The following is a 15330-nucleotide window of genomic DNA, read 5'->3' on the forward strand; positions in this document are numbered from 1 at the left end:
TCTCATTATGTGATTAAATGTCCCTGTGAGCTAGTTTATTTGTTGCTCATCAAGATGCTGGCACCATACCGGCTTAACAGCTGAGGTGGATGGACAGTGGAAGTTCAAGCGAACATGTTTGTGTGTGGACAGGTGTGCACCTTGTTGGAGGCCATCTCGCTGACTGAGCGGTGGGTCTGAATAGTCTCCAGCTGGTCCAGACACCAGTCCAGCTCCTCCAGAGTCTCCCGAGCCATCTGCTGGTATGTCTCCTCTGGCAAGGACAAACACAGGCAATATATAAACCAGCAGTAGAGGAAGAGCACAAAATATGCCATAAAACAGTGATGAATCTCCCATTTAAAGGGATCTGACACTGCTGAAAGTTATGGGAATGTGTACATGAAGAACTGAAAGCCACCACATGAGCTGCCTATGATCAAAAATGTATGCATTTATATTTAAAATTACACTTTCACATTGTTTTCAATCAGTATGATGCATGTAAATGGAGTATTTAATCTTGATCAACTGATTCAAAACAAGATAACTGCACAATAAAATGGATTTACATGTGTAAATGTGCATAAACACAGCAATTAAATTCTTTCTTTTTTCCAATGCAACACAATTGTTTTCACATCAGAAATATTTACTTAGTCAAATGTTCTTATGTTTTAAATTACGAACAGATAACACAAACATATGAGCTTAATTTCAAATATTAACTGTAAAATTGACAGAAAGATCTTTTAATGCATCCAAACACAAATTAGTGGATTTGTTTATTTTTGCTTTCTAAAGACTTGCAAATATGTAGAATGCTCCCTTTATTTATTAATTTTACTCTGTCAAGTTATTCCTTCTTTCTGATGCCACAAAATAGTTTTCACATCAGAAATATTTACTTACTCATTAAAATGTTTATATATTTTAAATTGCAATCAGCTAAATAACACATACAAGTTTAAATTCAAAGTTAACTATGGAATTAAAGGGTCTTTTAATGCATCCAAACACAAATGAGTAAATTTGTTTATTTTCGCCTTTCAAAGACTAGCAAATATACTATCAGTTGAAAGTTTTAGAACACCACAATTTTCCCATCTTTTTTGTATTGAAATTCAAGTAGTTCAAGTCCAATGAATAGTTTAAAATGGTTCAAAGGTAAGTGGTGAACTGCCAGAGGTTAAAAAAGGTAAGGTTGCTCAAAACTGAAAAATAATTTATATTTCAGAATTATACAAAAAGGCCTTTTTCGGGGAACAAGAATTGGGTTAACAGCTTAAAGCTGTTCTGCAGCAATAGAGGTTGATCAAGCCTTGAACGCTGGTGCTACCAAATCCTACAGATGCCCCAACTTTTCTTGATTACTTACAACTCCCTCTGTCTGCATAAAAGTAGTTTTGGAACACACCGTGGCACCATACCCTCCAGAGCATTATTTGAGCAGTACCATACTGCAAAAAGTAGTGTGTTGTGGTAAAAATGGTGAGGACAATTAACAATAGAAGAGAGACAGACCATAACACTTAAAAATGTAGGTCTTTCCTACAGAGAAATTGCGAAGAAAGTCAAGGTGTCAGTGAGTACAGTTTTCTTCACCATCAAAAGGCTCAGAAACTGGTAGAAACTCTGACAGGAAGAGGTCTGGAAGACCCAAAAACACAACAGAATCAGAAGACAAGTTTCTGAGAGTCAACAGCTTGATGATAGGCAGCTTCAAGCACAGCTTAATAGTGGTCATAGCAAGAAGTCTCAGTTTCAACTGTGAAGAGAAGACTTGGAGTTGCAGGTTTGACAGGTCGAGTTGTAGCAAGGAAACCATTGTTAAGATGTCAGAATCAGAAAAAGAGGCTTGCCTGGGCTATGAAACAACACCAATGGACTACTGAAGACTGGAAGAAGGTATTATGGACTGATGAATCAAAATTTGAAATCTTTGGTTCATCACACAGGATTTTTGTACGCTGTCAAGTAGGTGAAAGGATGGTTCCTCAGTGTGTGTCATCAACTGTCAAACATGGAAGAAGCATGATGGTCTGGGGCTGTTTTGTTGGATCTAGGGTCAGTGACTTGTACAGAGTGAGAGGAACCCTGAACCAAAACAGCTACCACAGCATTCTGCAGCACCATGCAGTATCCTCTGGTATGTTTGTAGTTGGTCAGGGGTTCATCCTACAGCAAGATAATAACCCAAAACATAAGTCCAAGCTATGCCAGAACTATCTTAGGGAACAAAACAAGATGGTAAGCTTGAAAACATGAAGTGTCCAGCACATTCTCCAGACTTAAACCCCATGGAGCTGGTTTGGGATGAACAGGGCAGAAGAGTGAAAGCAAAGCAACCTACAAGTGTCACACATTTATGTGAACTTCAGCAACAGAGTTGGGAAGAAATTTCTGAAGAATATTTGATTTCCTTTGTGGAAAGAATGCCACGAGTGTGTTCAGCTGTTATATCTGCCAAAGGTGGCTACTTTGATGAGTCTAAAGTTTAGAATACATTTTGGTTTATAAATAGATATTTTTTTAAACGTCATTTGTTTGTTCTTTGCTTTCATTTCAGAGTACAATGAGACATTAGCAAAAGAAACACTTTTTGGGCAATAAAAGTGTATTGTTTTGCACTGTATGTATAAATGAGTTCATTACACACACACACACACACACACACACACACACACACACACACACACACACACACACACACACACACACACACACACACACACACATATATGTGTGTGTGTGTGTGTGTGTGTGTGTGTGTGTGTGTGTGTGTGCTTGCTTTATTTTTCCCAAACATCATAACATTTAATTATTTAAGATCCATTCAATCCTCATAAAATGTGACCAGTGCAGTTAATTAAACAATTCCTCGATAATAGCCACAAAATGTTGTGGGAATGCTCTCAGTCATTTTCATTACTGATTATGCATTTTCACAGTGTGGGAGCCCTAGTGTGCCCTTACAGGAAACTCTTCGGACTAAGAGTTTTAATTAGCTGACTACATACCAGAGAGTGTAGCTTGGGGAACAGTGGGTTGGCTTGTCACTGGTGACCTCCTGTGGACAAACACATCATAGCATCAGCTGGAGAACTACACACTGCTGCCCCCTGCTGGGCTTCAACACACTCAACATTACAGTATGAGGCAACAAGAGGCTTGGCACATTCACATAGGGGGATACAAATATTTGTGTTTATATTTTTCATTTATGCAATGAAATAAATTGAGAGGTGTGTTTCTGCATCATAATGTTGCAATGTGTGCATTGTTAAAGCACATATAAATTTAAATATTTCCAAAAGAGTCAAAAGCAAAGCCTGCCCTTTTTTCAAATAGCTTTTGTGGTTTTGTAATTGAGTAGTGAAGGAGGCATTTTCAGGGCACAACACTGCGTAATTATAGCCGCTGATAATTCTGTGGTGCACTGCTTTATATATATCATATTGACGTGGAGCTAAAAGCCTGCCAGCTCGGGCTCCTTCTGTCTACTGCATTGCAAAGGAGAATAATTTTAGTGTTATTGACCGTCTCCATCGTCTGGGCACAGAGTCAGGGACGCACATCTGAGGCATGGAGCTCTCTGCACTCAGTCCTCAGACAGCTAGCTGGAAACATGCCAAATAATGCAGATCATATTTTCCTTGAGCATTGTCTGCTAATCACAAACTGGTTAATCATGATGGCTGAAGTGTTTTCCCACATGGGAGCAAGGAGACGGAGGCATTAGCATATACACACACTGCAAACTAAGCAGGCAGTCGTGACGAGTGTAAGTGGGGGGGTTGGAAGGGGTGTTTGACAGCATGATACTGACTTGTTAGTGGGTGTTGTGACATTGGCGAGGATGGTGAAGTTGCTTCTTACAGTTCGTAGGCTGGCCAACACCTGGGGGATGGATGGACAGCGTAGGAGGGGAGAGGAGGAGGAGGAGGAGGAGGAGGAGGAGGAAGAGGGAGGGAGGGAGGGAGGGAGGGAGGACAAGTTCACTGCACTAATTAGCCACCCTTTTCTAGTCATTTACAGCAATTAAACATGTCAGACAAGTTTGCGCAAGGAAAAAAAACATACCTGAGCGAAAGGGGTGACGATCATGTCTTCGGCGTGCCTGCAGGACCAAAATAAAAAAGTGAGAGATTGTAGACAAATGTGAGTGCAGCTGCAGTGCTCGGTGTTGCTGTTTACATGAAGAGGCTGAATCTGCAAGCTGGATGTTTACAAAGACCTATGTGGATCTAAACAGACATCTGGAATGCACTGATGGGAAGGTTTTGGATGTTTCAAGCCCACTGAAAGATAGGCCAAGAAACAGAAATCAGCTGTTAATGTATGAGGAGTCAACATGATTTCATTAGCATAATGCTGGCACAATTACAGTTATAACAGTGGCTGTGCTGATTGGGATGAAATGCAGTCACTATTGTGTGTGTGTGCTGAACATTTGTTCAGCCACATGATGGATGTAGGATGATGGCTTCATGCTTACCCCTCACTGTTGATGGAGGAGTTGCGTGACATGGTTTTGGGGGATGTGTCGTAGTCTGAGTCGGAGCGGTACAGGAAGGACTCCCTGCGTTGGCTCTGGGGAAAAGAAGGATGGAGCACCAACCCAGGACTCGCCTGCGAATCCATGGGACTGCGGCCTGGTGAGGGACCATTCTCTGAATCGAAGCTGAGGGGTCAGAGGAGAGACGAAACACCGGTTACATGTAATGCAGGTGCTTGCTTTGCAGCTATTCTTATCCCACCGTGAGAATAAATCAGCGGCCAGATAACCCCAAATACCCCAACTCAGGCCCCCGTCCTCCTGTAGTGTTTCCAGTTTGTTGAAAGTGAGTTGAAGAAGGCGAGATGTGACAGACGTTACAGCAAGAACGCATGCAGCTGTGACTCCGCAGTGCCGTCGGATTGGCAGACCGCCACCGGGTTCCTCCGAGAATTACACTTTACTGACAAGTCATGTTTTAGAGAGAGCCACATTTAAGTGAGCAGAATGAGACACATCAACACACAGATTGTCTCTGGGCCAAAGCTGTCAGTTTGAAAATGATGGAGATTTTTTGATTTGGGTTGCGATCTGTTTTAGACCTAAAGGATAAAAGAGACTCTCAGCCGATTAAGAACACTCATACATATTAAAGGCTCCCTGTGGACTTTTGACCTCTAGTAGGACTGTGTAGAAGCTTTCCTAGAACTGGCTAACCATTTTGTTTATCACTTGCACACACACACCACGATGCACACATGCAGGGCCGTGCAATAAGATGGTATCACACTATTCCACTTATCTACAGGTGCTGGTGACATGCTGAGATGTGCAGCAAAGAAGTAAAGGCAGGTTTTAGTGTTTAATATCATATAGCAAAAAAAAAAATGATGGACAATGTTGTGGTAACAGTGGAAACACCAGTTATTCCATCAATATTCGTGAAGATTCTTGATTTGTTAGGTTTTCTGCACACGAAAACCGCAACAGGACTTCCATATATAAGAATACCAATCTATATTTGTCCCAGTATTCATATGTTGGGATGACAGGGACAGATAGGTAAACACATCGCAGTGCAGCTGCTGCTTCTATTTTTAATCCAGGATAACTTTAATCTCCACAGCATCTCTCCTCAAACTTTTCAAACTTTTTTTTTTAGTCAACACAGTTGTGAACGCCTTTCAGTTTAATTTCTAAAATTAAGCTTGAACTCTGCTATTTTTAGAGTTTACTTATAAATTGGCCAATTAGGGAGCCACTCCTTTCCCCAGAAGGCTTTGTGAACATGGCTGCAGATCAAATTGTCATTAAACAAGTTTCCTCAGTAATGAAAAACACATCAAAAACGTCTGCCAGGGGGGAACTCTCTGCAAGCTGCAAGTGCTAATCCCCATTTTTATTTATTTTTTTCTGCCAACTTTGAACATAATTATGATACTTCAGCATTCTGCATTCAGCGCTTCCCAAAATCTAATCCATTTGACTAAGGTTGTTACAGTGTGTGCATGGAATAATTCACTCTGAAATCCTCCTCAGTGAGCTGCATTACAGTCACATTTGCACAAATGTTTTTGGTGCTCAAACCTCACCTGAATTCACGCAGAATAATCACAAGTCACTTTTTGTTTTTTTAAATTGGAGCAAAGACAGCTCAGTCACGACTGGGACACATTAAAGATTAGTGACTTGGTGCACAACTGTACCTGCAAATGCAGTGAGATGAGCGTCTGCGCTCCTGAATACTGCGGTTCAGTTTCATACGGCGAAACAGAGTCGAGCCCCCGTGTCCGCGAGACTGATCGACCGGAGACACAGGTGAGGTGAGAGAGGGTGCAGGGGGTGGACCCTCGGGAGTGTCCCATAACCTCAGCTGTCGTGTCAGCTTCCTCTGACTCATCGCTGCCAGATCTGGCCCAGCTGGAGCTGACCAGAAAACTCCCCCAGACTCCACTTACAACTCTCTGTCTCGCTCTGTATGGCTGTCTCCCTCCCACACAGTCCCCCTCATCCACTTTTTTAGTGCATGTTCACGTCTCATGCAGACAGCACCTGCCTGTACGCGCTGCAAACTGTCCTCAATCCAGAGCTAACAAGGCCTGATCCTCCCTTTAGTCTTGCTCCTCCAACGTGCTGGAGGAGTCAAAGTTCATCAGCATGCATATCCTCTGCTGTGATCCTCAGGCCCTGGATGCTTTAACTCCAATTCTCCTTCCTCACAGCCTCAGTTTGTTCCCTGGATTTATTCAGGTCTCTTTAATCCTTGCTTGTGCTGGGTTTGTTTGAGGTCTGTCTGTTCCTCACAGAGGAGACGTTCTTCTGATGTTTCCCCACATCAGCTCTGATTGAGTTCCGCTGCTGCCGTTGGAACTGCCCAGATGTCTGTCCCCATCCAGCTTCCAGGTTGCTGTGGCTCTTGCAACCTTCACGACACCTTCGCTGCAAAAGCAGCCACGAGAACCATGATGATCTCTGTTAATTTCCCAATTAGCCAGCCTTTTGCCCTCTTGTATGTACAAAGTTTTTTTCTCCCCCCGCCTCCCTAATGCAAGCATGTGCTCTCACTATCCTTATCTCACTGCTCACAGTTCCTCTGCAGCAACAGGAAGGCTGATCAGCGAGAGAAACAGACCACAGGCACTAGAATACAGCAACACGCCAAGCCTGTGTAATGAGGATTTGAAGAGAAGATACAAACAGCCCAGGAAGGGGAGGAGAAATAAAGTCAGGGGAAAATGAGTTGACTCATACCCCTGTGTAAATGTTTACATGTTCTACTAAAGAGCGTGCAAGGTTTGCATCCAAAACATTTTGTATTTTGACATCAACAGCCTTGTTCACCAACAGCACTTTCTTTGGCCTTTAGATGTGAGCAGACGCGGTGCCACCTTAATATTCTCTACGAGCAACAATTAGACCATGAAGCAGCATTCAAACAAGGTGCATTAGGTCAACCACAACTAATACAGTGATGACACTGGATAAAAATGGTAGAAAGCCTCGAGCGGTTTGTTTTTTTCCTTTACACTTCCATTGTTTCTCAAAGAATCACATCTGTTTTCTAACATGCGGAAATTTTGCTGCAGTGTTGATAAAAAAAAACTACCCTGGAGTTATTGAACCACTGCAGGTGTCAGGTTTGCAGGCAGCATAGCTCCTGAGGACCTTCCTGTCGTTTATTACTTTCATAAAAGAGGCATTGATAAATAGCTTCGTAACTACCTCATTAACCCCGGAATTACCAAAATGGCATTTGGAAACAACACTGTGGCAAGTGTGGCAATTTCCTTTGAAAAGAGAAGGACAGGAGGTTTGAGCAATTTAATAAAATGTTACACAAGAATTTCTCAGTAACAGCTGCAAAGTTTACGCTTTCACTGCAGCAATGACTTATACTCCAGGAGAATATTTCTAACTTCATTTACGCTATCAAGCTTTATTATTTCAAACTACATCGTCTATATTCCAAATAGAATTTAAAGGTTATCAGTGAAAATACAGGAAACAGCACTGGATAGTATAACTAACTTAGTTTTTTTTTCTTAAGAGGCTGTGTTTAAAAATACAGTTGAGAACAATAGCAATTCCAGTCCATTATTTCAGCTTTTGTGCAAAAGAAATTTCAGTTTTTGCACTCCTGAAATAAATGGAATAATAAAATCAGATCATCATGTCATGTTTATTCTTCATTAAATTGAATTCTTAATTTCTGCTTGTCCGAGTGGAAAACTCAGTCCACAAGCACTTTTTGTTTTTCGGTATCAAGGCTACTTTTTGTCAGTGTTTGGAATACAGATTGGAGATTTTAAATCGTGCAAGCATTTCTTTATTTGGTATGTGCGTCAGGCATCTGACAACCTGCATTTGTGTGTGTTTTTTTTATGTCAGTCGTGAGCAGAAACAATAAGAAAAGATATTCAGAATGTGGGTCGCAATTTCAATATGCACAAATGATGACGCCTTGGGAATAGTACCTGTTTTTCCCTCAGCCTTTTCTGCAACAGCAACTTGCTAAAAACAAGGCAAGCAGAACCTGCTGCCTGAATTCATTGTTCCACCTTTCAGCAATCAGCTTAAAGCCCGAGCACAGCGAAGAACACAGTGGAGATAAGATGCCTTGTCAAGCTGCTTCCTTCTCTCCTGTTACCTTCCACAGTCTCCCTTTATTCTGACTCTGTCTTTTCCCTCCCTTCTCTTCCTGGTAGAGAGTAACTACCGTTTGTTTATGACGCGTCAGGGATGGATGGTAGAGCTCGTCTTGGAAAGTCTTTCTCGAAAAGGCCTTGTGTGCAGCCTGTTTGAACACTGCCTTTCAAAGACAGACTCTGGGAAAAATGTCAAGAATTCTAATTCACTTGACAGTTACTATTGTAATCTCTGGAGAGCTGATGAAGAGACAATTATTCTACCTCCTATTAAATATCGAGTCCCGGCTTGATAATAGCCGGTGAGACCTCTCAAAGTGACTCATCCACACCCATGGATACACACACACACTAACACACACACGCACACACACACACACGTGGACACATGCTGGTGAAAACACACCCCCATGTTACATTTACACAGATGAGCATGAACTCTGAAGCTCTTTTGTTTTCACTCAACACTATTAGAAAAACAAAAAAGGCAAACTTGTTGCGTGCACACAGACACACACTGTACATGGGGTGATTATAAGTTGGGCTGTGGGCAGCTCTCTTGGTTTCATTATGTGAAAGCAGAGTCCCTGGAGTGTATCGCTGCAGACAATGACATGATGATCAGAGGTTGCAGAAGGGAAGAGGATTTGTGCCAACAGAGTGACTCCTTACAGAGGACAGTTTGTTAACTGTCTCTGTTAGGATGGAGTGGAGCACATTAGAGTCTCTCATGCAGCCACGCTACCTGAACTGCATCACTCTGTCATCTGACCGAGGCTCTGTGACGCCTACCAGAGACAAAGAGACCTATGATAATGGATGTGTTAACAATGTGATGGCAAGTCTGAGAGACGTAGCCAGTGACTTGGAAAATGTAAAGCTCATTTATTGTATGTGCAGCAACCCTGTAACATGGAGCTGAATTGTATTTTCGTTGAGTATTCTCAGGTATTACTAGTTTGGTTATTAAATTACGATCATACATCTTCTCACAGTCCTTGTGTGCAGAGTAAGCTGGGAAAATTGGACTGTGCTGCAGCGGTACTTCATTTAGTCTCCTCTCTGCACACATTTCTGCAACAAAAGAGGGAGCCTGATTTCATGTCATTAATACAGCAGGCTTCAAAGGGCTTTGGAGCCCTGAGTCAATACAGCGATTAGTTTAATTAAACCTATAAGTCTATACAAGAGTGTAGAGGAGATTTACATACATCCCTCCTGCATTGACCCTCTCTTGCCATCGATTATTCATTAACAGTCATCAGGAGGAAGCCCCTGGCTCAGGCAGGCTGCTGCCACATCAGCATTCTTCCCCCCACCCACCACCCCAAATAGTCTGGTCGGTGTCAGCTCTCCTTTCTGTGTGCGTCGCTGTTAATCAGGCCTCTGAACGGATGAGCCAACCCGTATTCATTTAAGCTGCTTTAAAAAATATATATACTCTCAGTCAGACCTCGCCCCAACCCTGTTTCTTCATTCGTCTCGGTTCAGTAAGTTAATGATTAACCTGCCCGAGTCCATTGCCCTCTCCTCTTTCCCCCATGACACACTCACACACACACACACACACACACACACACACACACACACACACACACACACACACACACACACACACACACACACACACACACACACACACACACACGGCCCGCACAAACCGTACTCTAAGCCTTGTTGGAGAATGACAGTTATTTCCTGCCCCCGCTTCCTCCTCTGCCAAACAAGCACAGATGCTTATTTCCACGTGCAATTTCAGCTCCCCCCTCCCATCCTCATCCTCCTCGTCCTTCCACTACACCCCCCACCCACCCATGAGCTGTGCCTCACCCAGGCATTTAGCACCTGGCTGATTGCTACCAGTGTGGGGGTGGCAGTGAGGGCAGTTGAAGGGAAGAGGAGTGAGGACTTGCAAATTGGGAAAGGGTGCTACTTTTATAGGCTGACCATATTATCACAGCTGTACTCTACCGCTGTGCTTGAATCATCTGCAGATCTATTGAGAGCATTAGGAGGGTGGGGGGTTTATTATGAAGCACTCTCATGCTTTTCAGGCAGCATGCCCATAACTGACACATCTCAAATGACATGTCCAGAGCAAGGCTTGCCATCTCTGCTTGCCTCGACTTGCCCTTTGTGATTCTCAGGCAAACACAAGAGAAGCCAAGGCACGCTCATGCCCGCTTACATTTTAATGCCGACATTTACAGTACGATGCACAAGAAGAGGAAGCTCGGAGGGGAGAGTGCTGCCGCCACGGCACATGGGCAGAGAGAGGGCATCTGGCCACTGGAGCTTCACAGAGCTGAGATGAGAATAACGCAGTGACATACATGGAGGAGGATGAAAAAGACAGAAGACAGGAGGAGAAAGAAACAGTTGGACTGAGCTGTGAGAAGCTCGCTAACGAGAAAGTGACAGGTTGGCCAGCAGCCACACTGTAAAATCTCAGAATTTACTAACATCTACTGATCCTCCATCACCAATGCAGTAATTAGATCAAATCTGCAGTTCTTACAGTCACAACCATTTTGGAACTTATAATCATGTATTCAAGCACCATGACTTCTTCTGACCTGGCTGCTGAGTGCTCATTAAACTCATCAAATGATGTTAGTTAAGAAGCATTGCCATCTCATTAGCATACTTCCCAGCCTGCATTGTATCCGAGTTAAAACTCTCCAGAAACCCCTTCCCTTATCCAGTTTGTAAACAGCTGCATTATGGAGACTTGTTATGAGTCCTTTCATGCATATGACTCCGATGAGTCACAGATATTTTCTCAGATAAGAATGAAAACAATGCCTACCCCGATGAAAATTCTAATCCACTTCAGCCCCTACCCCCACACTCACTTTATAAGTCACTGGAGCTGCAGTCAGATCCACATGTCTCTTCTAATACTGGACTGAATCAGGTTCAGAAGCAACTATACTCATGAGCAGATGCCCATCACTGCAGATAATAAACTGGAAAGTAAATCTCATAAGAAACCTCAATATAACTGCATCTCTCTTGCCATTTTGAGCTTTATGTCAATTTTCTGCTTGTTTGTTTAACACTGCATGTAAATGTGTGACAGTGTAAAATTTTTAAGCATAAATGGCTGAGCTCCCTCAGCCCTGCCCCTCCCCTGTTCTCCCCACAGCTGTCCCCTCCATCCATAGCCGCTCCCACCCGTCCAGCTCTCCTCCTGTGCTGTGGTCAGATCACAGAGCTGGAGATTACAGCAGATTATCCTGCCCACAGGATCACCAACCTCGGCTCCAGGCAGCCTGAAACACAGAGCCGGCCGCAGCCTCTGAAAGTGCAAAACACATGCATTTCAGGAAGAACCCGGAGGGATTGGCCGCAATCATACACCTGGCAAAAGCCACAGGAAAGGGATTTATTTTATGGGCTACACTACACAGGATAATCAGCCTTTATTCTGCACAGCAACAGGCCCTCCACACAGAGAAAGGACGGCCACACTCAGCCCTCTTAATCTATCAGTGCACTGTACCAGGAATCCACGGTTCACACAGGTAGCTCTTAGCACAGTGTTTGCTTTCACCTGAAGAATTTGGGCTCTTCTGCCCTGAGGATCGTCTTACATTCTGTGTTCTGTAAAACCCACCAGAGGCGTCCGTCACTTCATGTCAGCAGATCTCCGAACTCCTGGAAACTGACAGGAGTCTCTCCCCAGGTGGAGACTGACTCGTTCCGTCACCGCCTGCTTCATGGGCTGCTCGACTTTCAGCTCTGTTTAGTTCACTAAGTGCACACACTGAGTTTGATTTGCAACTGTCACTATGAGGTCAAAATACTGCCTCTCTTCTTTAATATCAAGACGCTGACATCGATAACGAATTAACACTGGAGCCTTTCTACTGTACAACACAAACAATCCCCATATTTCAGTCTTTAGAAAGTAATTCAGCAAGTCAGAAATAAATAAATGGTTGTGAATCCTTGCAGTGACCAGCCTGTACCATAGCCATCTTCACTTCTTACTTGTTTTGCAGCCGTTTTTTGCCGTCAGTCTGTCTTCAGGAAGTGAAACACATGCTCAGTTGGACTGAGGTCAGATGAACGACAAGGACCGTCAACGTTATTTGACAATTTGGGGATAAAATTCAACGCTTCACTTGTCTGTATGTTCAGGATTATTTTTACTGCTGGAGTGATCTAGAATTGGGGGAACTTTATATGCAAGAAGCCAGAAGTGGTCGCACGAAAGACCCTCAAATGCGCTTAAAGCTTGAAGTTTGAAAAGTGCGCTCGCTGTCAGCAGGGCCATCATCGCGTAACGGAATAGTTGTGTGAGTTTTCTTTCTTTTTGTGTCCTTTATTCATAAGCCCCTGAGTATCTTCATCATTCTTTCACATTTCTTGTCAATGCAAAATGAGTAATTACAACCGATTTATTTACACTCAGCTCCAGCAGAAACTCCCTCCTCTCTTCACTCTTCATGCTCCATGGAGATCCCTTCCCTTTTATATGTAAATCCCTGCTGCGATCCCGGAGGCCGTTGAGTGTAAAAGGTAAGTATTTAAGAATCGTGACTCCCAAAAGTCTTTTTTTTTTTTTTTTTTGCAACTACCAAGTCCTCAATATCCGGGCAGTGGGCGCCGGAAACCCCAAGAAACGGTTCATTTAACGAGCGTTGTTCCACTGAGGAAGCACCTTGCAGGTACGAAAACTCCACTGCATTTCTCCAGGTCTCTGCTGTTGTTGGCTAAACAGATGGATCAGCTGACACAGAAGAAGCATCCTGAGAGATGACAGATGGAGGGACGTGTTCAGTATCTTAGTTCCTTGCCACTCACATCCAGAAAATTAGGAGCTGAGAGGCAGAACTCCTCGACGGGAAGAGCAACTGGTCGCAGCGGCGAGAGCAATAGAACGGCATTGATTTGCTTTTGATGTTTAATGGAGTTTCTCAGAGAGGAGACGAGAGCGGAAAGGGGGTGAGGGGGGTGTTGTGGGAAGAATAAATGGGGGGTCAAACAAGATAAAAGCCGTAGCTAGCTGAATTCGGCGTAATGAACTAGATTTTAATTGCACTGACCGGCATTCCTAGAAAGTGGCTCTTACAAAAAAACCCCAATTAGTGCAGATTGTGGAGCGAACAGATGATGGGAGAAGAAGCTGGATATGCGATAGCGCTGGACTGTGGAAAGTAGTGATAGTGCTGGCGTCTCTACTATACCACCAAATCCATAAACCTCCCTCCCCATGCTGTTGCCCCCCACCCCCACCCCCACCATCACCACCACCTCCCTCCCCAACAAACCCACACAAGGAGCGGTATTTTTAGCACATCACCCTATCTCCGAGATGGAGCGCGTAACTCCCTCTCTGCAGGCTGGGGCTGCTGGGCCTCTTTTATTTTAATCCAGACTGGAGAGAGATGAAGAGAGAGAGAGAGACAGAGAGAAAGAGAGAAAACAGAAGTGTGAGTCATCCAGAGCTACCTTTGTGTCACTGTGGCTGTGTTCCTCCTCACCATCTCACTATCTTTTCCTCCATCTTTTCCTCCATCTGTCTTTTCACTCAGTCTGCCACTCTTTACTAATGTTAGAGTTTGTCTATCTGTCTATCTATCTATGGAGAATAAATCTCCATACCATTTCTCTTAATTTTCAAATTCATCTGTCATGTTGAATCAAATCTTAAAATGAACTGCAGACTAATAAGCAATCTTAGCATCCAATTCGTCATACATATTCCCCAGCACAAAGATGGTTGGCTGCGTATTACCCTGAAATGATAGATAATTACTGATATAATGTGGTGTAAAAAACAAATGCTTGGGCAGGGTGCAGCTGAGTGAGAAGGCGTGCAAGGTTGATTTGAACACACAGTGAAACGGTCCATTTAGCTCGATGCTCCGGATTGTCCTTTAATGCATTTTGTGGCGTGGCTGAACAAAAGCGAGCACCCCAATGAATTCCTTCCCGCTTGTTTGTTCCTCATGGTACTGCCATAAGCAACTGCTTTTTTTTTTCTCCTTAAAATGCCGTCAAGAGAAATCACACCTTTCCATCACACCCCACGTCTTTTCAAAGTGTTTTCAATTTCGCCACAGTAACTGAGTTTACTTGGAGCCAGCGAAGACAAGCTGTGAACACAACACTGACATATTTACACTTTTAATGCTGTGTTAGCCATTAGCATGTCCGATACTGGCTCTCCTTTCAGCTCTATTATGTTCTCCAATAACCCCTGAGGGAATTATTTGGCTCTTAAGCTGCTAAATGCTGCACTGTGTTCAAAAGCCAGTTGCTATCTTTGTCTGTCTGCAGTTTGTTGCTGGGAAGGTTGCGTACAGTCTGAGAGCATTAAGAGCCAACCAAAAAGTTGTGGGCCACAAAATATTGATCTGAAAGATGGTTTTGCACCTTGTAGACCTGAGGGGAGCTTCAGGGGAGGATGATAATTTTCTCATTGTGTGACACCTTTCACTGTCCATTTTGAATATACAGACCAACATTAAGAGTCTACAGTCGTGCTATCGCCTCCATAAGGCGGCGCTTGAAATAAACATGAATTTTACAATGATGAAATGCTCATGATGACAACAGCAGCATGCTGATGTCTTGCAACTATGCATTTTTGTCTTTTACATTCACCATCTTATATTAGAGTGCAGAGTAAAGGTTAATCCATTATTATCAGATGCAATATTTAACATTTTTCTGATAAATAGAATCTTTTTTTAA

General features: G+C 43.3%; 1 protein-coding gene across 2 annotated transcripts in view; it reads right to left on the bottom strand.

The window, feature by feature from the left end:
- The window catches only part of pde4a (phosphodiesterase 4A, cAMP-specific), a 46462-nt gene that overhangs the window by 15251 nt on the left and 15881 nt on the right, over nucleotides 1–15330 (bottom strand). Inside the window, exons 1-6 of one of the 2 annotated variants that reach the window (XM_023279637.3) lie at nucleotides 6184–7115; nucleotides 4478–4663; nucleotides 4063–4099; nucleotides 3809–3879; nucleotides 3000–3049; nucleotides 141–253 (exon numbers count right to left, since the gene is read on the bottom strand). In XM_023279637.3, the coding sequence (XP_023135405.1) occupies nucleotides 141–253; nucleotides 3000–3049; nucleotides 3809–3879; nucleotides 4063–4099; nucleotides 4478–4663; nucleotides 6184–6377 (651 nt within the window). In that variant the 5' untranslated portion in view covers nucleotides 6378–7115. Of the gene's footprint in view, nucleotides 1–140; nucleotides 254–2999; nucleotides 3050–3808; nucleotides 3880–4062; nucleotides 4100–4477; nucleotides 4664–6183; nucleotides 7116–15330 lie in introns of those variants that run through there. The other variant, XM_023279636.3, reaches the window with a different exon arrangement.

The sequence above is a fragment of the Amphiprion ocellaris genome, chromosome 19 (genome assembly GCF_022539595.1).
Source record: "Amphiprion ocellaris isolate individual 3 ecotype Okinawa chromosome 19, ASM2253959v1, whole genome shotgun sequence".
NCBI lineage: Eukaryota > Metazoa > Chordata > Actinopteri > Pomacentridae > Amphiprion > Amphiprion ocellaris.